This window comes from Delphinapterus leucas, chromosome 9 (assembly GCF_059928025.1).
Source record: "Delphinapterus leucas isolate spDelLeu-1000000601 "Yukka" chromosome 9, BTC_Dleu_Yukka2, whole genome shotgun sequence".
NCBI classification, from domain to species: Eukaryota; Metazoa; Chordata; class Mammalia; order Artiodactyla; family Monodontidae; genus Delphinapterus; species Delphinapterus leucas.
In genome coordinates, this window is record NC_143137.1 from 7,310,858 (window position 1) to 7,338,324 (window position 27,467).

Consider the following 27,467-nt stretch of genomic DNA (forward strand, 5'->3'; position numbering starts at 1 on the left):
ACACTGCCCAGTTCAGTCTTCTTTTAAAAAATGCCTGCTAATTTTATTGTCCCCCTTTTAAAATATTTTTATTATTAATTTTGCCAGAGGCTTGTCTATTAGTCTTTTTAAGGAACCAGTTTGAGATTTATCCATTTTCATCACTGTACCTGTATTTCTGTTATTTTCAATCTACTTCTTTCTTTACGTTTGCTCTCTTTCTATAAATCCTCGTTTGGTTGCTTAGCTTTGTAATTTGTCCTCTTTTCTCTTTTTAATATAAGCATTAAAACCTACAGACTTTCTGGGCTTCCCTGGTGGCGCAGTGGTTAAGAATCCGCCTGCCAACGCAGGGGACGTGGGCTCGAGCCCTGGTCGGGTTAGATCCCACATGCCACGAAGCAACTAAACCCGTGTGCCACAACTACTGAGCCTGCGCTCTAGAGCCCGCGAGCCACAACTACTGAAGGCTGCATGCCTAGAGTCCATGCTCCGCCAACAAGAGAAGCCACTGCAATGAGGAGCCACGCACCGCAACGAAGAGTAGCCCCCACTCGTCGCAACTAGAGAGAGCCCGCGCGCAGCAACAAAGACCTGACGCAGCCAAAAATAAAAATAAAATAAATTTATTTAAAAAAAACAAAAAACCAAAAACAATCCTACAGACTTTCTGCTCTACACCTCTGTGGCTAAATCACCTAAGTCTGATATGTATTTTCCTTATTCAGTTATATTTTCTTTTTTCCATTGCTAGTTATCTTGATTATAAGAGTTTAGAATTTTTTAGATTTCCAAAGTGGTTTTTTTTAACCTTTAAAAAAAATCCTTTAATTTCTTTTTAAAATTAATCAGAGAGTGTTGTCTTTTGGATAGTTTCTTTAAAATATGATGAGGGGGCTTCCCTGGTGGCGCAGTGGTTGAGAATCTGCCTGCCAATGGAGGGGACACGGGTTCGAGCCCTGGTCTGGGAAGATCCCACATGCCACGGAGCAACTAGGCCCGTGAGCCACAACTACTGAGCCTGCGTGTCTGGAGCCTGTGGTCCTCAACAAGAGAGGCCGCGATAGCGAGAGGCCCGCGCACCGCGATGAAGAGTGGCCCCCGCTCGCCGCAACTAGAGAAAGCCCTCGCACAGAAACGAAGACCCAACACAGCCAAAAAATAAATTAATTTAAAAAAAAAAAAGATGTTTTAAAAAAAAATATGATGAGACTTGTAGCCGAAGATATAGTGACTTTTCTTTACATGTGCTTGAAAAAAAGTCCACTCTCTAACTGCTGGACACATGGTGTGTTAAAGCAAGCTGGTCACTTTTCCTTTTCAGATGTTCTGTATTGCCAGTGATTTTGTCTGTTTATTAACTACTGAGAAATTTTTATTAAAATCCCCCTATCCAGTTATGGGTTTGTCAATGAGTCTTATAATTCTCTAAAAAATCTGCCATATATTTTGAGGCCCTGTTAGTAAGTGTACAAATTTAGAATTATATTCCTGATAACTTGTTCTTTTTTATCATTAGAAAGTAACCATGTTTATTCTTAACAACAGGGCCTTAGAAAGCTATCGTATCTGATGTTAATATGGTTTTTCCTATATTTTGGTTAGAATTCATCTCAAATACCTGTATTCCACCTCTTTACTTTCAACTTTTATATCTCTATGTTTTGGTTTGTCTACTGTGAATCACCACAGTAAGATTCACTTTTGAAATAGAAATTGAGTCAGACAGTCTCTGATGGGCAGGTTTGGTTTTAAGATTATACTGTTTTCTACTGCTATCTCGATTAATTTCTACCACCTTATTTTGCATTTTCTATTTTAATTTTCTTTCCTCTGTGCTTCTTGTTTTCTCCCCCTTTCTCTTATATTGGATGGATAGTTTCCTTATTCCACTGTAGTACTTTTGTTATGCTGGAGTTACACATCTTATTCAAATTCTTGTAATGGTTACCTTAAAATTTGGCATGCATATTTTGCTTTCACCAATTCTGGTAAATTCTTGGGTCATTTCCTCTTCAAACACTTCTGGTCCCCTTTCTATTTTCTCCTAGCTTCTCTGCTACATTTTCATGTCACCTCCTTATCTCAATTTATAACTTCAGTTACTTCCATCACTTTATCTTTGTTCAAACTTTCTAATTTTTCTTGATCTACCTACCACATCAAGTTAAGTAATTCTCTATCAGCTGTGTCAAATTTGCTATTTTTAATAATTTTATTTTACATTTGCAGATTTTCCCTATTTCTTTAAAAAGATGTCTTATTGTCCATAGTGTTTTGTTCCTTTATATTCTTGACTCTTTTACACCACTAATTGTTTTTAATACACTTAGAAGTGCTTTCTAAAGACCTTTCTGTTTGAAGTTCTTGAGGCTCTAGTTCTGCTGTTTGTGCTGTATGCTGACTTGTTCACGTGGACCGAGACTCTCCTCACTTTGTAACTTTGGGGTTTTTTAAAAACTCATTTTCAGTGGGGCTTTCACATTAATTTCCCAGCTTGGGGAAATCCCCCAGCAAGCTGGCAATACAAACTCAAATCCCAAAGACACCAGAGGTGACAAATTCTCAGGACGGATTCCCCCTCCACTCCCCTCACATGCAGACAGACCTTGGCTCAAACTACTTTCCTAGTGGCCCACCTGGGAGAGTGGGTCGATTATTTTGTTTTCCAGTTCACCTTTTCACTAAAGATTTCCATGGGAACATCAGCTTCTTGGCCGGGCGCAGGCTTTGCTCCTGTTCTGTGTGACCACTGCTTCCAGCCTATCCGCCTCTTGCCCAGATCCTCGGGTAGCACAGAGTCTCACTTTGTATCTAGCACCCAGTTCGGGGTGTTTGGTTCTAGGGAATTTTTTAGGTTACCTAGTTCAGCCTGACCTTTATTTCTCGGCAATATATTAATCTCTAGCTACTAAATTAACAAAGGTTTTAAAAACAAAACAAAACAGTCAAACCCAGTGATAGCCAAAGTGCAGGAACATGGGAGCATCTATCCATTGGAGGTCAGAGCATACACTGTTATATTTTTTTCTCGAATATAATTTGGAAATATTCAAAATTCAAGTGCATTCTTTTTGATACAGTAATTATACTCACAAGTATTTATCATAGTGAAATTATCATGGAAGCACACAAATACTTTAATTTAGCCATCAAACTATCACAGCATTGCTGAAGACGATAAAAAGAATTCTAACAACCTACTTGTCAAACATAATTAGTTAAATACACTGTTGGATTCACCTGAGGATACAATATGGAGCTTTTAATACTGTCAGAGAATATAGAGTGGTTATAAAAACTGCAATATATTTACCAAATCTCATCTAATCCAAGACTCTGGTCATAATATGTATCATTACTTTAAGTAACACTACGAAAATGCTGCCAATTAAAATCTGACACAGTGCATTTAGATGGGATTTTTTTTATACTGACTGACTAAAAGATTAGTGGTTTAGACTTAAAAAGATTTAGCACAACGTTCTTGTAAGAAAATAAAGAAAAGCTGAGAGCAGGCCACAGCCCATAGCCCACGGTGGGGTTTCTTTCTAATCTGCTCCCATCCTGAGCTTGGCTTGATATTAAAAGGTTTTGTTCTTTCCGGCCATACTTTTCAAATGGTCCTTAATGGTTTGCAGGCTAAGAACAAGGGGGGGGGGGCGGGGGGGGGGCAGGTAACTGGGCACAGGTACAGGTAATGATCACCTGACCAACCAGGGAGCCACGCCGCCCACTAGGGGTGCACTCAGCCCTGGAGTCAAGGAACGTGGGACATGCATAGATCCATACAGAAAGACGTTAAAAAGGTAACAGTAAGTGCAAAGCACAACTTAGAAATGAGCATTTTAGTATGGTTCCTTTGGACATGTAGATAAAGTTTATGTATCTGTCCAGACATTAATAGTCATTACTTTGGGAGAGCAGGGCTAGCAAAGGTTTTTAAAAACTTTTAACTACAGAATTCTTTCTTCTTCACAAAGTATTCTTTGTGCCCAGAACACACACTCTCACCCCACCATTACTTCCTTTCAGCCTCACCTCCTCAAAGAGGACCTGGAAACAATGCAAGGAACCCTGGGCCTCACAGAACAGACTAAAAGGCAAAATTTTAATGGGGGGAAAAAAAGAGAAGGCCTTAAAAGCTCTTTTAAAATTTCTACCCACAGTTTAACGTTCATTCCCAATTAGCATCACCCTCACCATTATCCAACCAGGCACGGAAAACATGAGACAGTGCTGACTAGAGACAGTAGTGGTTAGGAGCTGTCCTGCTTTATAAAACTTAGGTTTCCTTCTATCAACTTACAACTAAATTAGATGAAATAATGAAGAACTTATAATAAAAAGCAAGCGTGCTATGATCCACCCCTCCCAACCCACAGCAGCAACTGCTTTTAACTGTTTCTTGATTTAGTTCTTGTTTTTCAGGCAAATAGACACATCTTCAAATCATACGCCTGTATTGTCTTTTGACTAATTAATCTTCGCGTAAGTTACTGAATTCCTGCCAACAGAAAACCTCTCTCGTGGCCACCCCCAACCCAATCCTGCCACGGCAGTGCCCATGTCACTGTGGAGCCTGCGAGAGTTGCCACTGAAACTTCAGGTTCTACTTAAACTTTGGTTCTGCGATCAGTACCAACGTATCTAACCACATTTCTGTGGGATAGTAACTATAAACTTGAAAAAGTGTAAAAAGAACTGTCTGAAGGCACCAGAGAGCAACCAAAAGGTGGCTTATACTGAAGAGTATCCTAGTCTTGGAAGAAGGGAACGGCACAACCCAAGCCTATAGACCTAAGAAACAGGAAAATGAGATGCACTCAAGAGAAAAGCAACAGAGACCAACCTGGAGGTGACCTGTCTCCAAATTAGGAGACAAGGATTTTAAAGCAACTATTATAGCTATACTCAAGGACACAAAGAAAAACAGGCTCAAACAAATGAAAATTAATTGCAGTAAAAAACAAATTATGAAAAAAAAACCCAAATAAAAATTACAGAACTGAAATACATATTACCTAGAATAAGTTACTTAGTGGACGGGCTTGAGAGCAGAGTGGAAACGAAATAAGACTCATGAAGACAGACCAACAAAAATGACCAATTCTGAAGAAGAAAGAGGAAAAAAAAAAAACTGCTGAAAACTAAAGGGGAGAAAAAATATTAAAAGTAGACTTGTAACATACAGCAAAAGAATATCACCACTACAAAGGCCAAATGACAGTGGAATAACATCTTTAAGTGTTGAAAGAAAAAAAGAAACCTATCAACCCCAAAATTCTTTATCCAGTGAAAATATCCCTCAAAAAGGAAGGCAAAATAAAGGTAATTTCAAATAAAATAAAACTTAGAGACTTCACATAGTACAGACTTAAATTCTAGGTAGAGAGGAATTGATATCAGGCTGAATCTTGGATCTTCAGAAAAGAATGAAGAGCATTAGAAGTAGTAGATATTTGGGCAAATATAAAAGACTATTTTTCTTAATTCTCTAAAATACAAAGAATGATTTAAAACTAAAATTTATAATATTGTCTTGTGGGTCTTAAAACTATTTAGATGTAATATAAAGGATGAGCTTGGGATAGTAAGTGGAACACTGCAGTTACAAGGTTCTTCTATGTTTTCTGTGATGTCATTCAGTATCAACTCTAAGCAGCATATTAAAAAAGAAATAAAAGGATACGTACTGTACTCGCTAGAGCAATCCACACACACACACACACACACACACACACACAGCGGAGGAACAGCTAAAAAAGCCAGCAGATACATTAAAATGCCATTCTGAAAAAATTCAAATAATCCAAAAGAAGAGAGGAAAGCAGGAACAGAGAAATTTTTTTACAGGGCAGAAAAAATAATAAGATGGTAGGCTTAAAAACCAACCTATTAATACTTATAATAAATGTTAGTAGACTGAAACCTACAGTCAAAAGGCAGAAATGATCAGAAGGGACAAAACAGCGAGACCTTTCAATATGCTGTTAAAAGAGACACAATTTAGATATAAAGACACAGACAAATTGAAAGTAAATAGATGGAAAAAGATTATCGTGCAAACACTAAGCATAAGAAGGCTGAAGACGCTACAACAGTATCAGACAAAACAGACTTCAACAAGACAAAGTATTACCAGAGATGGGAGGGACATTTCATAATAATAAAAGGACATAATCATAAATGTATGTTCTCCTAATAGCAGAGCTTCAAAATACATGAAGCAAAATATGACAGAGTAAAGGGAGAAAAAGACAATTCCACAACCATAGGATAAGATTAAAAATCCCTCTCTCAGCAACTAGACCACAGGCGGGGAAGGGGGGAAAGGAGTCATGACACAGACGACCTGACTGACACTATCAATCACCTTCACCTAATTCTATACCCAGTGGATGCTAGTCAACTCTCTCTCTCAAAGAAGAAAAGAAAAAAGCCCTGACTGGAGCCTTAGCAGCTATCTGTGGGGTAAGACTCCCTCCAGAGCAGATTTCAAGCTACCACCATGACATTACTGACAGGGAGTTGGGGAGAGATGTGCATAATCATCTCCCACAAGCCAATAGGATCCTGCCCCAGTCTACACCCGACAAATTCACATTCTTTTCAACAGTACATTGTATGCTCACCAAATAGGCCGTTTTCTGGGCCATCATGGCCCTCAATACATTTTAAAGGACTGAACTCATACAGAGTTTATTCTCTGACCAAAATGGAATTAGAAATCTGCAACAATAAGCTACCCTGGAAAACCTCTAATATTTCTAACTAAACAACACACTTCTATAAAACCCAAGGGTCAAAGAACAAATAACAAGACATAAATTGTTTTGAACTAAATGATAATGAAAATACAACAAATCAAAACTTGTGGAATGAAGCTAAAAATCCTTACAAAGAAATTGGTACCTTCAAATACTTACACTAGAATAGGTGAAGATGACATTAAGATGACAATACTTCTTATTATTAAGATGACAAATTGATCTACAGATTCAACACAATCCCTATCAGAAGAATCCCAGCTGACTTCTTCGTAGGAAGTGACAAGCTGATTCTAAAATTCATATGGAATTGCAAGGGACCCAAAACAATCTTGAAAAAGAGCAAAGTTGAAGCCCTTACACTCCATGATTTCAAAACTTACTACAAAATTACAGTAATCAAGACAGTGAGGTACTGGCATAGGATAGACACATATATCAATGGAACAGAATTGAGAATCTAGATATAAACCCATGTCTCTGTGGACAACTAATTTTTGACAAGGGTGCCAAGACCATTCAATGGGGGAAAAATGGTCTTTCAACAAATGGTGCTGGGACAACTATATAGTGACATGCAAATATATGAAGGGGTCCTTTACTTCACACCGTATATAAAAATTAACTGAAAATGGATCAAAGACCTAGAACTAAGAGCCAAAACTATAAAACTCTTAGAAGAAAACATAAAAATAAATCTTCATGACTTTGTACTTGGCAAGGGACTCATATATGACATCAAAAGCATGAGCAACCAAAGAAAAAAATGAACTGGATTTTATCAAAATTTAAAAGTTTTTCGTGTCAAAGAACACAATCAAGAAAACGAAAAGACAATCCACAGACTGAGAGAAAACAATTTATCAATCATTTATCCGATAAACTATTTGAATATGTAAAAAACTCTTACAACTCAATAATAAAAAGACAATCCAATTTAAAAATGGGCAAAGGCTCTTAACAGACATTTCTCTGAAGAATGTATAAAAATTGCCAATAGATACATCATTAGTCATCAGGGAAATGCAAATCAAAACCATAGTAAGACACCACTTCATACCCATTATTAGGATTGCTAGAATCAAAAAACTCAGATGGCAACAAGTGCTAGTCAGGATGTGGAGAAACTGGACCCCCTCACACACTGCTGGTGGGAAAGTAAAACGGTATTATCATCCACTTTGGAAAACATTCTGGCAGTTTTGCAAATGGTTAAACATAGACCTACCATCTGATCTAGAAATTCCATGCCTAGGTATCTAACCAAGAGAAATAAAAGCATATCCATATAGAAACCTGTACACAAATGTTTATAGCAGCACTATTCATGATAGCTATAAAGTGGAAATAACACAAATGTCCATTAATTGATGAATGGATAAACAAAATGTAATATCTATATCTATACAGTGGAATATTATTTGGCCATAAAAACAAAGGAAGTAGTTACGTATGCCACCACATGGATGAGGCTTGAAAACATGGTAAAGCGGAAGATGCCAGACACAAAACTAGTCTACTCAGTTTACTATAACACAATACCACAGGCTGGATGGCTTAAAAAACAGAAGTTAATTTTCTCAGAGTTCTGGAGGCTAGAAGTGCGAGATCAAGGTGCCAGGGTTGGTTTTTGGTGAGGCCTCTCTTCCTGGCTTGCAGATGGCTGCCTTCTCCCTGTGTCCTTGGAGGGAGAGCTCTCTGGTATTTTTTCCTTTTCTTATAAGGACACCAATCCCGTAGGATCAGGGCCCTACCTTACGACCTCATTTACGCTTATTTCCCTAAAGGTCCCATCTAAATACTATAAAACTGGGGTTAGGGCTTCAACATATGAATTTTGGGGGGCATACACTTCAGTCCACATATTATATGATTACATTACATAAAACGTTCAGAATAGACAGATCTATAGACAGAAAGTAGATGAGCAGGGAGGCGGGGGACTAAGGGAGTAATAGCTAAAGGGTACAAGGTTTCTTTCTGAGATGATGAAAATGTTCTAAAATGTGATGATTGAATATATCTGTGAATATACTGAAAACCACTGAAATGTACATTTTAAATGGATGAATTGTATGGCATGTGAATTGTATCTCAATAAAACTGCTATTAAAAAATATTCAATGTAATCCCAATTGTAATCCAGAAACTTATAGGGTAGAAATTGAAAAGCTGACAATAAAACTTATAGAGAAATGCAAAGGACCTAGAATAGTCAAAAATCTTGGGGTAGGAGAACAAAGTTGGAAGACCTATACTACCTGACTTCAAGAGTTTTCATACATACAGTAATTAAGAAATTACAAAAAAATGAAAACACCAACCAATAATCCCACATAAACATAGATGTAAACATACTGCACAAAATAGAAACAAATCAAATTAGTAGTACGTCATTCCTTTAGGATGGATACATATCAATGAAACAGAATTCTAGAAATAGAACCTACTTATATTGTGACTTAGTTTTAACGAAGGCACCAAAGCAACACACTGGGGGAAACAAATGACGCTGGAATAACTGGAGAACCACGTGGGGGAAAGAGTAACCTCAAGCCCTACCTCACACCACACACAAAAGTTAACTCAAGATGCATCACAGACCTAAATGTAAAAGCCCAAACCATAAAGCCTCAAGAGGAAAACACAGTATCTTTGTCATCTAGGCAAAGGTTTCTTATGGGTCACAGAGGATGATAATTGTAAAAGAAAATAAAACAAATTAGGTTTCCTCAAAATAAAAACAACCTGCTCACTCAAAGACACCATTAAGAACAGGAATAGCAAGCCTCAAACTGGGAGAAAATAGTAGCAAGATATATCTTGATGATATGATAGAATGCTGGCATCCTAAATATATTAAGAACTCCTACAACTCAATAATAAAAAGGATATTAATCCAAAAGTTAAAGAAAAAAGAAAAGGGGGCTTCCCTGGTGGCGCAGTGGTTGAGAGTCTGCCTGCCGATGCAGGGGACACAGGTTCGTGCCACGGTCTGGGAAGATCCCACATGCCGCGGAGCTGCTGGGCCCGTGAGCCATGGCCACTGAGCCTGCACGTCCAGAGCCTGTGCTCCGCAACGGGAGAGGCCGCAACAGTGAGAGGCCCGCGTACCACAAAAAAAAAAAAAAAAAAAAAGAAAAGAAAAGTAAAAGACTCAGATACTTTACAAAAGATGACATACAAATGGTCAACTAGTATATGAGAAGGACTCAACATCATTAATCACTAGGGAAATGCAAATTAAAACCAGGAGACACCACAACACTCCCACAAGAATGGCTGAAATTAAAGAGAATGACATTCTGAGCAGATGTTGGCAAAACTGTAGGACAACTAGAACTCAGAAACATTGCTCACATGAATTCAAAATGATACAGCCACTTTGGAAAAATAGTTGGCTAGTTTCTTATAAAGTTAAACATACTATTACCATACATTCCAGCAATCCCACTGCTGTGTGTTTGCCCAAGAGATATAAAAGATCTCCACTTAGATGTTCATAGTAGTTTTATTCATTACAGCCAAAAACTGGAAACAGCCCAGGTATCTGTCATTACAAGAATGAATTAAGAAACTGTGGTATTCATACAATGGAATATTACTCAGCAGAAAAAAAAGGCGGGGGGGTAGGGAAACTACTGCTACTTATGATAACATGGATAAATCTCAAAAATATCAAGTGAAAGCAGCCTTACATGAAGTGGTACACACTTCCTTTGCACCACTTGGTACATACTTTCCTTTAGATGAACTTCTAGGACAGGCCAAACTAATCTATGGTGGTTGCCTTGGGGGAGGCCAGGATTAACTGGGAAGCATTAAGAAACTTTCTGTGGGGATGATTATGCCCTGTATCTTGGTAGGGCTTTGGGTTACTTGGGCAAATGTGTTAGTCAAAACTTACCTACTGCAAACTATAAACAAATAGCAAACTCCAATGATGTACATGCCTAAGCATTTAGGGAGAAGTGTATCAATGTCTAGAGCTTACTCTGAAATGTATGAAATAAAATGGATGGATGGATATGGGGATTCAGGATAGACAGATATGTAATTAAGCAAGTTCAGTTAAATGGGTCTTCACTCTAAAATTCTTTTGACTTCTTTGTATGTTTGAAATTTTTTATAATAAAAGGTTGAGGGACTTCCCTGGTGGTGCAGTGGTTAACAATCCGCCTGCCAATGCAGGGGACATGGGTTTGAGCCCTGGTCTGGGAAAATGCCACATGCCACGGAGCAACTAAGCTCGTGCGCCACAACTACTGAGTCTGTGCTCTAGAGCCTGCATGCCACAACTACTGAGCCCGCGGGCCTACAGCCCGTGCTCCGCAACAAGAGAAGCCGCTGCAGTGAGGAGCCCGCGCACCGGAACGAAGAGTAGGCCCCGCTCGCCACAACTAGAGAAAGCCTGAGCAGCAACAAAAACCCAACGCGGCCAAAAAATAATAAATAAATAAATTTATCAAAAATAAATAAAAGGTTGAAAACTCCAAGACAGAAAATAACATATAACAACCTTCAAAACAAAACATAAAGAACACTTGAGCCTCTGATGTCATTTGCTAAAGACAATTAGACATGCTTTATTACCTAAAATCAAAAGCAAAGATACAAAACCAGTCATTCGTAAAACTGCTGAACAAATGCCTGTGTACCACTTTGGTCCTTTTATTAAGACTTACTGTAATAACGGTGCTCCCGGCTAATTACATTATGATGGGCTAATCACTTAAGACAGGTGGTCAGACTCCAACTATTTCAATATTTGAGGCTGCTAAATTATGTTCATTTCCCTTAACTGTGCCTCTTCATAATGACAGGCTTAGGGCTTTTGATATGCCTTACATGCTACTCTTGGTAACTGAAGGCTGGGTTCCACTCAACACACTCATGGTCTTAATTCCAGCAGCAATTGCAACAGCTCCCCAGTCTTCTAGCTTCAGTTTAGACAGACTGCTCTCTAGACCCACTGGGCGACACTAATCCAGGAACTGCATCCTGTTCTCAAATTCAGTCCACAGGTTGTTGGATATCTCTTAATTCTCTGTGCACAGAAATTGTGGGATCGATCTTTTCTTCCTTTATTATCTTGGGCACTAGAGATATAGCACCTTCAGTTCTGGGAAGTTACTTTTCACTCTCTATTAAAAATATTATAAATTCAAAAAAATCTTCTTCCCCTGTTTTTCTCTAGAATTCCTAACAGTCAGATATTAGGCCTCCTGGGTGACTCCTGTCCCCAAAGCTACTTGTCCTTTTATTTTACTTTTTACTGTCCTTCGAGGGCTTCAATTGTTCTTCTTTTTAAAATCTCAGTTACCATTTCAAATGAGTTCTTTTCTCATAGCATCCTGTTCCTAACCTACCGTCATAATGAGAAGCTTCTCATATCAGACAATGTTACTTTTTAAAACATATTCTTCTTTTCCCTGTATTATCAGTTTCTTCCTGTTCCCTTTTATTCTTTGTGTGTGTATTCTGTTCTTTCATACAACTATTAATCCTTAGTACTCATAACAATAAGGTACTAAAAAACTAACTGGAAACGTCACTGGCCTGAGTGAGGCTGGTGGGCCACAGTTCTGAATGGCTCACCTTTCATGTCAATAAATGCATTTATTTTTCAGGGCTGTTCAATTTTTCCAGAGCACTGTTCTGTCTCTAGCATCACCACCAGTATTCTGAATATATGGAATTAGGGACCAATCACTCTAAAGGCCAACTTTGTATCATAGCCACTGTTGTTGCTTCCTATTCATGACAACCTCTGCTAGGCCTCCTGTTCCCAAGTTTCTGCAGCGCTCCCATTCAATGTGTCCTACATAGAAGCAACAAATCTTCTGCTTGGGATGCAGACTCTTGACTACCGTGTGTCCTATACCTGAGTAGAGGGAAACGACAGGCTTTCAATTTCACGGATTTTGAATCCATCCCTCACCTCTCAAGCACTGCCCAGTCTCACGCCTCCACCTTCTGCCAAACCAGAGCCTTCAGGTCCCAAGCTTCTCCAGTCCTGCACGGCCAGTGGTGCTCTCCTCTGGGGATGTAACCTCTAAAGTGAGGCTTTCTTTACCCTGGTGATCAGTACTGTGACTCTATCTGCTTTTCATTCTCCAAAAAAAAATTGTTCAATTCTCATCTATGATGTCTGTTTTCTTCCATTCTTTGTCTTCATTGATTTAAAAATTATTTTACTATCATTTTAGTGATGTCACAAATGAAAAAGTCAAAACATAAATTTCATCTTCAACCAGAAGCCCAGAAATTTGCTCCTTTTGTTTCCTGTTTCTACCCTAGTTCAGAACTTACACAACATCACACTTGGATTACTAAAACCAAGTTGGTCTTTCTGTGCCTTTGATCTCTTTTCCTGTTTTAATCCCATTTGGTTTCCAGATTCATCCTCCTAAAGTCATTAGTTATCAAGTCATATATCCATCTCCATGGACCTACAACACTTTAAAACAAACAAACAAACAAACAAACTCATTTACCTGGTATTCAAGGTTCACCAGAATCTGGAGTCACTCTTTATCAAAGCCAGTTAAACTAACTTGTGTAGCCATTCTTACAGCATCTATTCAAGCTGACCAGCATCGTGTTCTCTCAAAGTGCTACTTCCCACTTTCACATTCATCTTTCTCCCTCCAGCAAAACTCTGCAAGACTTTCATCCCTTTGTTTCTCCTTATCTATACCCATCCTTCGAGGCCCACTTAACCTCTACTAGTTCTTGAAACTTTCCAACCTTGGAAGTGTCAGAATCCTTTTCCCTCCTCCTCTGAGCATCCCCTCTGTACTACCCATCAAAATATACTTCCTAATTCATGAAACGAGACCATCAAATATTCCGTCACACACACACATCCCCCTCTACCCACTTCATAGGGATTTGAGATAGCTTATGAGAAGACCTGAAACGTTAATAGAAAAATAAAAAATACAAGCCCAGATAATATTTACAGAACACAAAAATAAGACAGGATACAGGACTTCCCTGGTGGCGCAGTGGTGAAGAATCCGTCTGCCAATGCAGGGGACACGGGTTCAAGCCCTGGTCCGGGAAGATCCCACATGCCGCGGAGCAACTAAGCCCGTGCGCCACAACTGCTGAGCCTGCGTTCTGGAGCCTGCGAGCCACAACTACTAAGCTCGTGTGCCACAACTACTGATTCCCACGCACCTAGAGCCCGTGCTCCGCAACAAGAGAAGCCATCGCAATGAGAAGCCCGCGCACCACAACGAAGAGTAGCCCCCACTCACTGCACCTAGAGAAAGCCCGCGCGCAGCAGCGAAGACCCAATGCAGCCAAAAAAAAAAAAAAAAAGGGTACAAAATTATTGTGTCTATGTCAGTCAGCATCCTACAACTTACTGAAACAAATAACCATGCATTATTAGAAATGAACATATTTCACATCTGGAGGGCTACCTGCCAAAATTAATTCCAGTTTCAGAGTATTTATCTTCTGCATTTCTAATAGCATTTAAGTAACAGAACTAACTGTTAGGGCAATTCCTATTCCTGACTAAAGTACAAATATTATCAAAGGAATCAAGGAAAAATGAATTTTCCTATTGTCTCTAACAAAGACATCTGTTTCCAGAGCACACAAGAACAATTACAAGTGCTCAGATATAAGCTAAAAATGGTATCACGACGGGACCATTTCTCACACTCACAGGGAGGATTCAGAGCAACTGCTCTGCAAAGACTGATGACCAGGGAATCATCACAGGTACATGTTTACTTACACTTGGGAAATGCTGTTAAAGGTTATTTCTAAGTTACGTACAAACACTCTTCTCTGTATGATGTATGTGTGTGTAGATAACACTCAGACAGATGTACCCAAGACAGCAGTGCAGGGACTGCCCGGGGGCTGAGAGACATGAACGACATGTGGATGGAAAGAACTCGTACTTTTCACTGTGTGTCCTTTTAAACTTCTAGATTTTACTACAGGATTATTTGTCTAAAAAACAAAAATTATTAAAAAGCCCCCAAATGGGTAGTTGCGCCTGACTGTGGAACACTTCAGCCCGAAGCCGGGCTATGCCTCATAGAAGATGCTGGCCTGGGGGCCCATGCTGGCTGTTTTCCTGAAGAGGAAACTGACACAAAGTTTATCGGGAAGATACCAACCGGTGGATGCTTCTGAGGGAGTCGTGAACGCCTTTCACAAAAGAACGGCACCAGCTGCGCTCTGAGCCCAAGCTGCGTCAGCAGAAAGGCGAGACCCACGGAGCTCTAATGATGTGCAATCTTCACTTTGTAGTGTTTTTTCTTGGCTTTAAAATCAACTGTGTGGGGAAATGCTATCAGAAAAGGAAAAAGCAGACTCCTAATGTGTATCAGAAGCTGCAGGGAGGGGACTTCCCTGGTGGTGCAGTGGTTAAGAATCCGCCTGTCAATGCAGGGGACACGGGTTCGAGCCCTGGTCCGGGAAGATCCCACATGCCGTGGAGCAACCAAGCCCATGTGCCACAACTACTGAGCCTGCGCTCTAGAGCCCGCGAGCCACAACTACTGAGCCTGCATGCTTCAACTACTGAGCCCATACACCGAGAGTCCGTGCTCCGTGACAAGAGAAGCCACTGTGGTGAGTAGCCCGCGCACCGCAATGAAGAGTAGCCCCCACTCACCACAACTAGAGAAAGCCCGCGTGCAGCAACGAAGACCCAACGCAGCCAAAAATAAATAAATTAAAAAAATTTTTTTTAATTAAAAAAAAAAAGAAGCTGCAGGGAGAAGTCGTCTGTGCAGGGGACCGGCCCTCCACACACGTCACTGGTACGTCCCGCGTGTCACCTGGACGGGGAGGACCAGCCGGGCTTGAGGGGGGCTCTGGAAGGGGGGTGGCCCGCGATTGCTGGGGGTGGTTCATTCCACTGCGGGAAACCACCGACCTCAGGCTTCTGGCTGAAGAGCAGGGGATCCTCCTGCAGCCCCCCGCCCCAAGCCCACCTGTACCACCCGCCCTTCCAACACGGTCAGCTGCGTGTCAACAAGGCATTGACTCTTAAGTGATGACTGTAAAAACTCAGTAAATATGACTCAGATTTGAAAGTAAAATGGTCAGGTCTAAAATGATTTTTAAAGCAAAAACAAAACAGAATATGAAGAAAAGTTAAATATGGGAATTAAGAGGAAATAAGGGGAAAAAACCCTCAAAAGGTAAAAATAAACTAAAAACCTAACAGGCAATTAAATCGAAGCTTCCTTCAGTAGTCAGTGGGTGGTTGTTTTACAGTACGTCAGCGAGAGCCTGACAAACCCCCGTATCTGACTTTCAGAACTTTGAGCTTGTTTCCAAAAGGTTCCCTGGAAGAGTTCCTTTGGCCAGAGGCGGGCAGTAAGTGGGACCCTAGGCAGACACCTGGGGTCTCTGCCTGCAGGCAGCCAGGATGGCACGGTGGCCTTGCGGCACTTGGTGTTCGAGAGCCGAGCCTGGTTCTGCCTCCGAAACGGGCCTACGACTCTTCCGTATCCTACAACTGCTCCGGCATTTGCCAAAACACACTTCTTGCGTGACTGGTTGGGACAAGTCACCGCGAAAGGGGTCCGGTGACATGCAGCCGTCTCCTGGGTGCCCGCCCCACCGCTGTCATCCCAGGTGCTGCGTGTGACGACACGCTGTCCCAGCTGTGAGGCCAAGGGAGCCTGCAAATGCTTTAGGATAAGGCAGATGCCCCCACTGTCTGTTACCACATAGCACCAGGCCTGTCTACATAAAGTCAACACATCTGGGGAATCAATTTGTGACTTTTAGTTACTACCAAACTCAAGCCATTTTCATTTTGTAAAAGACAAGTCAATTGAAGAAGCAAAACTAAACAGAACGGAACCACTTTCTACTACCACTTCTTTATCCAACTGAACTTAGTGGAAATTTAAGCAATTGCTTGTATGAAAATCATTTGGAAAGGCTCTGCACTAAAAGTTGTGTTGAAAATACTTCCTATCTTCGTGTCAACAAACGTCCCACCTGCAGCCAGTGGCAGGAGAGGCAGGCCTGCCTACCATCCCGCACTGTCGCCTGTAAAGTTATAAAAGAATCAAGTTCTCTCTAGGCTGTGGTAGGTACAGCGTTGAAAAGGAAAATTCCAGACGAAGCAAGTAAGTTCACACTTATTTCAAAGGCAGAGACTCCACGCAATGGACTGTGATTAACTATAAAATCTGTCTCAACAACGCTCAAAGTGCTCTAAGTATATACACTATGAATCAGATTTAGAAGATAAAAGCTGAACATACCACATTTATACTAATAAACCAAAAAAGTTGCTTCTAGAGACAACTATGCAATATAATTATCATTTCTGTGGGTTCTCTCTCAAAGATAGATAAAATTTCTCAATCCCATAAACTATTTTAATAGTACGGTGTCAGTAATGAAAGGTAGGGAGGATTTTGCAAGTAAGTATAATAACTAGGACCTATATTTGCATAAGGAAAACCAGCAAAAACGAAATAACTGTATTTTAAAATGCATGTTCTATACTGAAAATCTAGAAAGCACAGATCAGTTTTTTTTTAAGTCATCTATAAGCCCAATACATACGGATAGCCACTTTCAATACTACGGAAAGCTTTTCAAAAGCAGAGAGGATGCCGTGAGGGTTCACAGCACACAGACCACTTCCTACCCTGCTTTCCCCGTTATTATGAACATTATTACATGTCAATGAATAGTCTTCAATGAATTTTTAATGGCTGTTTATAGCTATTTTATACCAAGTCCTTAATGTTGAAGGCTGAGGTTGTTTTCTGTTGTTTCCTATTATTAAAGTATTCCGAACAACCTTACACATACAATTTGGACACAACTATTTCCTTAGGACAGAGTTAAAAGTTAAAAAAATCACCAGACCAAAGTACATTTTTACGTCTTTGTATTTCTAAATTTCTCCAGAAAGATCATAGCAAACTAACACTCCCACCTGACTGCAGGGGCTCCAGCTCCCTTCACTCTGGCCAACACTGGCCACGACCATTTCTTTAAAAATGTTTTCAACATAAGTTTAAAAAATTTTTAATTCTTCATTTCTTTAATAATTAAGAGGTTGAAAATTTTCCTATATGCTTACTGACCATTTGCATTTCTTCCTTCTGTGAACCAGTTACATCCTTCAGAACCATACTCTAAAAGTATGGACACATATATATATATATATATATATATATATATATATGTATGAACAGTCACATACATTTGGAAAAAATACTTCTGTACATTTAGGTTTATTTGCTGTAAGCCATGCTCATTAGGTGAGCAAAATCAGATGAATGTAAGACTCCTGAATAAAAAGTATACAAGATGAAAAATGTCCAAATACCTTCACCGCCTACATGGTTATTTCAAAATGGACATGGATCATTATGAATCTATTGTGAAAACAATTTGTGACCCTTTCTGTTTGATCCGATTTTCTACAAGACTGAGTTTCTATAAAGGAAAGAGAACTCTGGAGCAGGCAGGCCAAGAAGAAAGGCCGCCACCTGGAATACCGGCCCTGCATCCACAGCTCCTGCAGAGGAGCCGGCGACCTGAGCATAGTGACAGCGACACGACGGCCCAGCTGGCAGGTGATGAGCTGCAGCGGGACCAAGCACATCCTGGCATGTCAACCCTGCAAGGCCTACGCTGCAGGCTGCCAGGGGCCCAGCAGACTCGCCTGGGTGAAAAAGTGCCCCAGCCCCGGTGATGGTGAACTTTGTCACAGAGTATCGGGACAGAGATTAACTGAATTCTGAATGCACTTGTGTTATAACTTACTGAGAGATGCAGTCAAGGCTAGGCAACGGGAATGTGATCCTTAGTGTACCGGTCCGGGAAAAAGAACTTTGAAAAAACAGGCTAAGAAAACAGAATAAACTAATTCAGCTCACAGCACTACAGGGAGAGAAACAGCCACTTTTAAGTTTCTGAGAACTAACGCTGGCAGAGAGAAAAAAAGAGAAAGGCATCACCATGGAAGTTTACACTGACTCCAAGGAAGCTAAAATTATGATCTGAGATGAATAATGACTTCAGAACAAGAGAATTTTGACCTGGAAGTGAGAAGCAGGTAGACCTGGGGCCTAGCAAAACCAACAAACTTAACCAGATGGCCTGATGTCTAGACTAGACTAGACCAGACTGGCCATTCTCGGTTATGTCACAGGGGTCCCTCATCACACTGCACTCCCTTCACCAACATCCGCCTGCGAGTCAGGACCCAGGCCTGCTCTCTGAGCTGGGCACAGCACCGGGAACATACTGGTGTCAAGAAACTGAATAGGAAGCTTCATTACCTATTTCAAGTTCAAGAGAAAGGAAACCTACTATTATTTACCCACCGGCAGAGAATGTACTCCTACATTTTACTGCAAAAAAAAAAGTCGCTGTACTGTAACTCTACATATCTAAGACGTCCTAGAAAATCAGAACCGAATATAAGTGCTGAACAGACATACAGTGGGGGAGCAAGAGCCTCCGGCTAAACTTTAGAAGAAAAAGGAAACGTCTGTGAAACGGCCAGAAACAAAGTTAACTGAACTAGATCTTTCTGACTGTAGATGCTCTGGGACTTTTTTTTTTTTTCTTTCCCCAAGTTCCCTTCTCTTTCCTTTGCCATTCTGAGTTGAAAAATCAAGAAAAATGTTTATGCTGTATAATAACCCACCTTCTTGTTATAGCACCAATAAACGCCAGAGGTTCCTAAAAGCTCGAAGAGTATGTTTCACATCCAGAAGTAGGTTACTTTTCTCTAGAAAACATGTCACATGGTTCTCCAGGATGAACGAAGGGTTTCAAATCTAGCTATTAGCTACTGGCTACAATTACGGGGAAAGGATCCCTCATTCTTCTCTCAGGCAGTTTCCCTCTCCTCCCTTTCTGACCCACTCTCCCTCACCAGCTCCCCATAAGGCCAGGACTGTGAAGGGTGACACTACAGCAGGGAGATGCACAGTCTGCTCCTTCTTCCTGGGACCGAAAGTACCTCCAAGCCTGAAACACAATCCAAAGTGTTAAATCATCTGTCACTGGAGACCAGCCTGGGGGAGATTATTTTAAAGGGCGATGCAGTTAAGCGGTTACATGGGAGGCTGAACATACACCCGAAAGAGAAAACTTTTAAAAATACTGTTATGTAAACTGAGGCTGGGATAAAACTGCGGTATGGCGACACACAGTTTCCAAAAATACTGTATGTTAACTAACTGAAATGGAAGTGTAGATGTGTTCTAGAAAACTGTGTCAGATGACTCAAGGTCTTCTACTTAGGAAAATAACACTGATGTTAAAAATGCAGGTAAAGGGGGGAATAAAATTTTATGATTTTCAGTAATTAAATTAATAAATACAAATAGACACTCTGTTTCATCTGTATCCTAAAAGTTAATAATTAAGAGTTGATCAAACCCTCTTCTTTGGAACTTAGTAAGAAACATATAGAAAATACTTTGGGAACAGTGATTCATTCACATACAAAATCTGAAGGCCATACAGTGAGTGGATAAAGGCAGTTTCTACATTCAGGCTACTAAGAATTTTAGACAGGCATCATCACTGCCCAATGGTTGCTGTAACAACTAGGTAAGTTACCTGCGTTTTGGAGATCATGTTTCTGACAGCACTAGAGGAGGGCTACTACCACCAACCCCCGTGGGTGATGTAAGCCTTAAATAACATGTAGACGGTTCTTAGCACAATGTCTGACTTAGCACAGGACTCAAATGGTAGCTGTGATTTCATAGATATTATTTCATAATATCTAAAGAAGTCAAGTCAGATGCTTTAGACTCAGTTCAGATTCTCCACTCCTATTAAATATATGCAGTTATTATTTTCTCAGACAAAACTGGAAGAATAATACTTAATAGTATTCCTAAAAAAATTAAAATTGAAGGTGTCAGAACTACCAATTATAATTATTTGTAGAATAAAGGAATTTAGTAATTGCAGCAAGCAGACAAGTCTCTACTTCCTCAGAGTTCTAAAAGCAAAACATCTGATTGGGCTAAGGACCAGTCTGAGTTGGTCAAAAATTACAACTAATAAATTCCCCAGAGACAAACCAGCTGCTAAATTTCCATGATGTCTACACTAGGGCTCCCCTGTTGTTTGCACACCAGGAATCCAACTAAGTGCCTTATCGTCTCACAACTGGAATCACCATCTTTATATCTATTACTTACAAGAATTTAAAAAACAACAACAACCCATCATACCTAGCAAGCCACAAGCCTCTTGAGTGGGTCAATATCCTCTCATTTGCAAACATTCTACTGTCCTTAAAAGTGTTCTACATATCACGACCCAGCAGTTCCACTCCTGCATATATATCTAAGAGAATTAAAAACACACATCCACACAGAAACTCATATACAATATTCATAATAGCCAAAAAGTAGAAACAACCCAGATATCCATTACTGATGGATAAACAAAATATGGAATACACATTCAACTCAGACGTAAAAAGGAATGATGTGCCGACACGTGCTACAAGGAGGAAGCCTGAAGACATTATGCTACGTGAAAGAAGCCAATCACAAAGGCCAGACACTGTGTGATTCCATTTATGTGAAGTGTCCAGAACAGGCAAATTCACAGAGACAGAAAGTAGGTTTTTAGCAGTTGCCAGAACCTGGGGGAGGACAGAATGGGAAGTGACTGCTAATATGGATACAGAGTTTCTTTGGCGGGGGGACAGGACGGTGATGAAAATACTCTAAATTTAGACAGCGGTTACGTTTGCACAACATGGGACTATACTAAAAACTGCTGCATTGTACACTTAAAAAGGGGTGAGTTTTTTGGGTATGTGAATTATATTTCACTAAAGCTTTTTTTTTTTAAAAGTATTCTACAGTGTAAGTATATACACATTTATGAATATCTGTACATACTTACAGTAAGGTTTAAATTTAGAGATAGACATATAGGTTCATATCTATTTAAATTAATGTTAATTTTTTCAGATTATAAAACATTAGCATAGTTGAGGGCATACTGGAATATCGCACTGACAATCACTGATACATATTAAAGATTTACTTAAATCTCCACTGAACTGGCAACTTTAAACTCCGAGAACCAGCAACCTGCTCTTTGGTGAGTTAGCTTAAATTGCAACTTCTTGTATTTGAACGGAATCAAGAAACTCTGCAAGTTAAATAGTATGTCTTGGAGTACAGGCGTCCCTCGATACCTGTGGGGGACAGGTTCCAGGAATGCTCCCCGCCAACGATACCAAAACCCGTGGATGCTCAAGTTCCTTATGTAAAGTGGCTAGCACAGCTGGAGTTCCGCATCTGCGGATCAGGAGGGCCGACTGTATACAACAGACAACGTATCCTTCGTAGCACACAGCGGTCCCCTGCACCCATCGTGGACCACATAACAGTGAGTGAAACACTTGAACACATTATTTGTAAAACAAGGCCATAACAGTACAACTTTTGCTCTATGTGGTGACCCTTTAGACGGGAGTCAGCAAACCTGTCCCATAAAGGACCAGACAGTAAATACACAGCTTTGTGGATCAGACCGTTTCTGATGCAAGCTATTCCACTCTGCCCCACAGCATGAAGGCAGCCCGGCACAATACAGAAACCAATGCTCCCCGGCTTTAACCAGCGTTGTCCAGCAGAACTTCCTGCAATGATAAAAGTAGTCTCTCACCTACTGAGCACTTGAAAACACGGCTACCACGACTAATGATTTCAAATGTAAACAGCCACGTGCCGCTACAGGCTGCTGTCCTGAGCAGCACTGCTTTTGACTACCAAGTAGCCAGTTTCACCTCTGCTCATAACAAGGAAGAGTAAATGAGTTAACTTTTAAAGCAAAAAACGAGTCTTACATTACAGGATGAACTGGAAGAGAACACGTGACGTAAAATTTCTAACAACTCACAGATCAGGCCAGTAAATAATCAAAATCCTAAGCAGATGGATCACAGCTCAAGCAGGAGGATACGTGTAGAGTTCCATGTATCTGGATTTCGCCATACTTTGTCTGGTATACACTTGCTGGATTCCAGCTCTGAGGTCGTCCCAGATCTGATCAAGGCCAATCTGCTTCAGTCCATGGGGATTCTGACTCCTGTTGGATGACATTGTTGAATAGTATTCTGAAGTCGTCCAGTGCAGCAATCTTTATTCAAGGTACAGCTACTTCTCCATTAGATGAAAATATACAGTATCATTCCAAATTTATTCACAGCAGTTCAGAAAGGACTTCCTTTAAAGGCAGAGAATGAAATCTCATTGCAGGCAAACCTGAAGAAGAAATAAAGGGAACTAATTAATCCTTTTTCAACACCCTGCGTTGGGGTGGGAGCGGGGGTGGGACGGGATGCCTGCCACACGGCAGATATAGTCTGCAGGCCTCAGCAGGTACCACTCTAATCCAGAGAGTGTTTCTCTTTCTGTGTGGAAACACACTCATATTACATGGTCTGTGCTTACGGAGACGTTTAGTTCAAAATCATTATGACTATCAGTGCTCACAAGAAAAGCTGGGTAAAACGGACACAAGCACAACCAACATGTTACTTTGCAGGCCTTCTAAAGGTATCAAAACTTAAGCTATATTACTTGACCTACGTAACAGAAAGACAAACTCAAAGGGAAAAAGGCAAAGGAGATTTCCAGAAAGAGAAACAAAAATAGCTAGTACAAAAAGCCAAACATTCAATCTCACTAGTTACCTGGGAATTTAAAACACTTTTCACTTAGCATCTGGCAAAATGCAAATGTTGTTGAGGCTGAAGGTGAGGGAAATGGTCACTCTGCCCCACTCCCCCCCCCCCCCCCGCTTTTGGTGCCGAGCGCCCGGCAGCTCGTGGGATCTTAGTTCTCCGCAATCAGGGATTGAACCTGGGCCCCGGCAGTGAAAGTGCCGAGTCCTAACCACTGGACCGCCAGTGAATTCCTGGTCACTCTCTTTTCAGAAGGGAACTGGGCAAGAATTACCAAAATTTAAAATGCTCCCTCAATTTAGGGAGACCCGGGTTTGAAGCTCAGCTCCATACCTACAAATACGTGGTCTCGGGCAAGTTACTTAACTTCTCACTGCTCTAAGCCTCAATTTCCCAGCCTGCAAAATGGGGGCAAATCTATTTAGCACACAGTAAACACGTAACAAGTGGTAATGGCGATTATTTCTAAGTGAATGAAGCTACTGCAAAATACAATTTATAATGTCTCAGGATTATGGATCCACAGATAAAGAACTTCAGCTATCCAATATTGTAGTAAGTCAGTACTTCCCAATACAAAACATTACAGACATACTTTAAGGACTGTCTATGTACATCACATCAAAATGTGGAGGCTTTTTTTTTTTTTTTTTTTTTTTTGCGGCACGCGGGCCTCTCACCGCTGTGGCCTCTCCCGTTGCGGAGCACAGGCCCAGTGGCCATGGCTCATGAGCCCAGCCGCTCCGCGGCATGCGGGATCTTCCCGGACCGGGGCACAAACCCGTGTCCCCTGCATCGGCAGGCTGACTCTCAACCACTGCGCCACCAGGGAAGCCCTGTGGAGGCTTTTAAACAAGTATTTGTGGTGCAAAACTAGGAAACACTGAATTATTTTAATGGCTCCAAAAAATAAATGTTGTTGGAACGTAAATGGTATCTGGAATAGGAAGAATGGGTTGTCAAAGTCTGCAAGGGATTCAGTGCATCCTGCATCTTCAACGGCATTATAGAGCTCTCCGTAGTCTAAGGCACATTTAAGGACAACGTAGGTCATGCATATGGATTAAGTCTGAACTTCGGAAGCATAAATCATCTAATTATTTATAACCCAAGCTATGGGACTTAATATTTTATGAAACCATGACATCATTCCTGATCCCGAAAACATTTTATGTCATACATTCAAATAGGTATGTCCAAATGTGAAATATAACGATGTCTAACAAGAACGAATCCCCAAGTTTTAAGAAACTAACAACTCAGCAACCGCTTTGCAAGTGTTTCCTAATATAATTTCAATCTGCCTTTCCTCTGCCTTGGATGGTACATACTAACGCCCCACCTGACAGGAATCAGGGCACTGCGGACTGGCAGCGCCACCCGACAGCGTCCCTATTTAAACCTACACTCCATTCCCTGCCACTTACTTAGCTTTTCCCTAAAGGGAAATTATCACTTTAATTTCCCAGACTCACAATTCAGGTAATTCTACCTTAGGCCGTAAGCTTTCTCAGACCCATCTAGATGCTCTATTTACTTCCTTTTCTTCTCTTCTAATTTCTACCGGCAACTGAAAATGTTCAACTTTCCCCATTTTTTTAAACTCATTTTTTAAAACATTTATTTATTTATTTACTTGGTTGTGCTGGGTCTTGGTTGCGGCACGCGGGCTCCCTAGTTGTGGCATACACGCGGGATCTAGTTCCCCGACCAGGGATGGAACCCGGGGCCCCTGCATTGGGAGCGCAGAGCTTTAACCACTGCACCACCAGGGAAGTCCCCTCGACTTTCCCCATTTCTATCCTTACCTCACCTTATCATGTCAACTGGGCACCTTAGAAAAGTAAATTCAATTATGACACATAAGCATAGGATGGGGATGCATCAACCCTTCTTTCTTCAAACCTCCACAGGCCAGCCACTCACGACGTTCATCTCCAGCCCAGACTTCTCCGAACTCCAGGCCTATCTCTGTATCCAGTTCACATCTTCTCCTATGTCTCAAACCCAGCAGACCCACAACTGGACTCAGGATCTTCCTCCAACCTCCATTCTCCACCAGTACTGCCCACCTCAGTAAGTGGCAACTCCACGTACCCACACACACGAAACCTGGGAATAATTCTAATGCCTTATCCCTCATCTTTCACATTCAGCTGCTACAGATTTTAACTCTCAAGGTCATTTCAAATCTACTCACTCATCTCTACTTCCTCTTCCAATAACCATCCCCATCCTCTCTTACCTGGACCACTATTTTCATAGTCTGAACTGGACTCCCATACCTCCCAGTATTTATGTCACGCCCCATCTGTTCTTCACACAGCAGTCGAGTCTAAAACTGTCGCTCTGACTAGGCTGTCATCCTGAGAGCAAAGGCAGCCGCAGCAGAGAAATCCTTACTATGGCAGAGTCACATCTCTCTCCTCGTTCGCCTCGTACAAAACTGCCCCTTCACCCCCCTGGGGACAGCCACACAGACCCTGTCCTCCGTTCTTGGACGTGCCCGTCCCCTTTCCACTCCCGAACATCTGTGCACTTGCTGCTGCTTCCCGGAAAGCTCCTCTTCGTCAATTTCTCTTCCAGCCACAGGAGACACACTAGGGAACTCCCAGGCGAGGTTCAGGTTCGCCCATTTCCAGGCCTTTCCCGCCTTAACTCTCACTCAGAGTCGACACTCCACGGCTGTGTCTTTACTGGGACTCTCTCCCTGTACCGGTGTGAAGGATCCCCAGGCACAGAGGCCGTCTCTTCACTCACCACAGTGTCTCTGAGCCCACTTCAGAGCAGGCGCAGAGCTCCATCAATGTTTTGCATGAATAAACGAGAGAGTAAATTAAGGAATCGATGAGTTACATGTTTTGAAAGGATTTAGAAATAAGGAAATGCCAGCATCATCGAGCATCTAAACTCACCCCCAATCCCCCTGGAGCATCTCCACAAATTCTATCTTGTTCCCTTTCAACTTTTTCCTTCAAACACTAGATTTCAGGCTAAAATTTATTTCTTGCTCTTTCACTTAGTCATGTTTTGTATTATCCTGGTCACTGCAAATGTATACATATTTTAACACAGTTTTTAAACAGACTTATGTTACAGAAATCTCGTGACCATTAATATTTATCTAACAAATATTCAGTAGGAAGCGGCCCTGTGCCAGGCACTGTCCTCTGTCTTGGCTAGGTACTGTTAATAGTAAATCAAAGCAGACGTGGTCCACTTCCGTAACACCACTGCCATGGGATAAAACATCTAAGGGGTTAACATACACATCTTTGGTATATAACCCACTTGTAAACTGGAAACTTTATGTACCAGGCGTTTGTGCCAAACGTGTTTGCTCATAAGAGCCAATTACAGTCCCAGACGATTAGAGGTTTAACCTTAAAAGATGGTTCTGGCCCTTCCTTTTACAGATGAAGAAACGGACTCGAAGCAATCAGAGCTGATCAAGGTCACAGTGCTAGGAAGTGGCAGGACCCCAGGCCAGAGCTCTGGATTCTTAAGCCAGTACTCCCCAACACTCTAGTCCGAACTTTAGATTCTTTGTTTTTTTTTTTTGCGGTACGCGGGCCTCTCACTGTCGTGGCCTCTCCCGTTGCGGAGCACAGGCTCCGGACGTGCAGGCTCAGCGGCCATGGCTCACGGGCCCAGCCGCTTCGCGGCACGTGGGATCCTCCCGGACCGGGGCACGAACCCGTGTCCCTTGCATCGGCAGGGGGACTCTCAACCACTGCGCCACCAGGGAAGCCCAGATTCTTTGATTTTTAAGGTGTCAATAAACAGGGAAACCACTAACAGAGCCATAAGAAAAACAAACAAACAGATGCACCAGTTATCTATTAATCTTACAAACCCACACAGCTCCAAAGAAAAGAGTTGATAGTCTGAAAGAACAAACCAGTCTTAATCGTATCAATATGAAATATATTTAAATATTTTGAAATTTAAGAAAGCTGGGTTGGGAAGAAAAAAAAAAAAGCCTGACTTTTTAAACTAAGAACACTGCAAATATCAGAGCA

General features: G+C 41.2%; 1 protein-coding gene across 6 annotated transcripts in view; it reads right to left on the minus strand.

Annotated features, from left to right (window-relative positions):
• Positions 1–27,467, minus strand: part of CUL1 (cullin 1) — a 106,722-nt gene that overhangs the window by 45,649 nt on the left and 33,606 nt on the right. For all 6 annotated transcript variants that reach the window (XM_022578678.3, XM_022578671.3, XM_089917246.1 and 3 more), the window contains one exon: positions 22,722–23,023. In XM_022578678.3, the coding sequence (XP_022434386.1) occupies positions 22,722–22,861 (140 nt within the window). In that variant the 5' untranslated portion in view covers positions 22,862–23,023. The remainder of the gene's footprint in view (positions 1–22,721; positions 23,024–27,467) is intronic.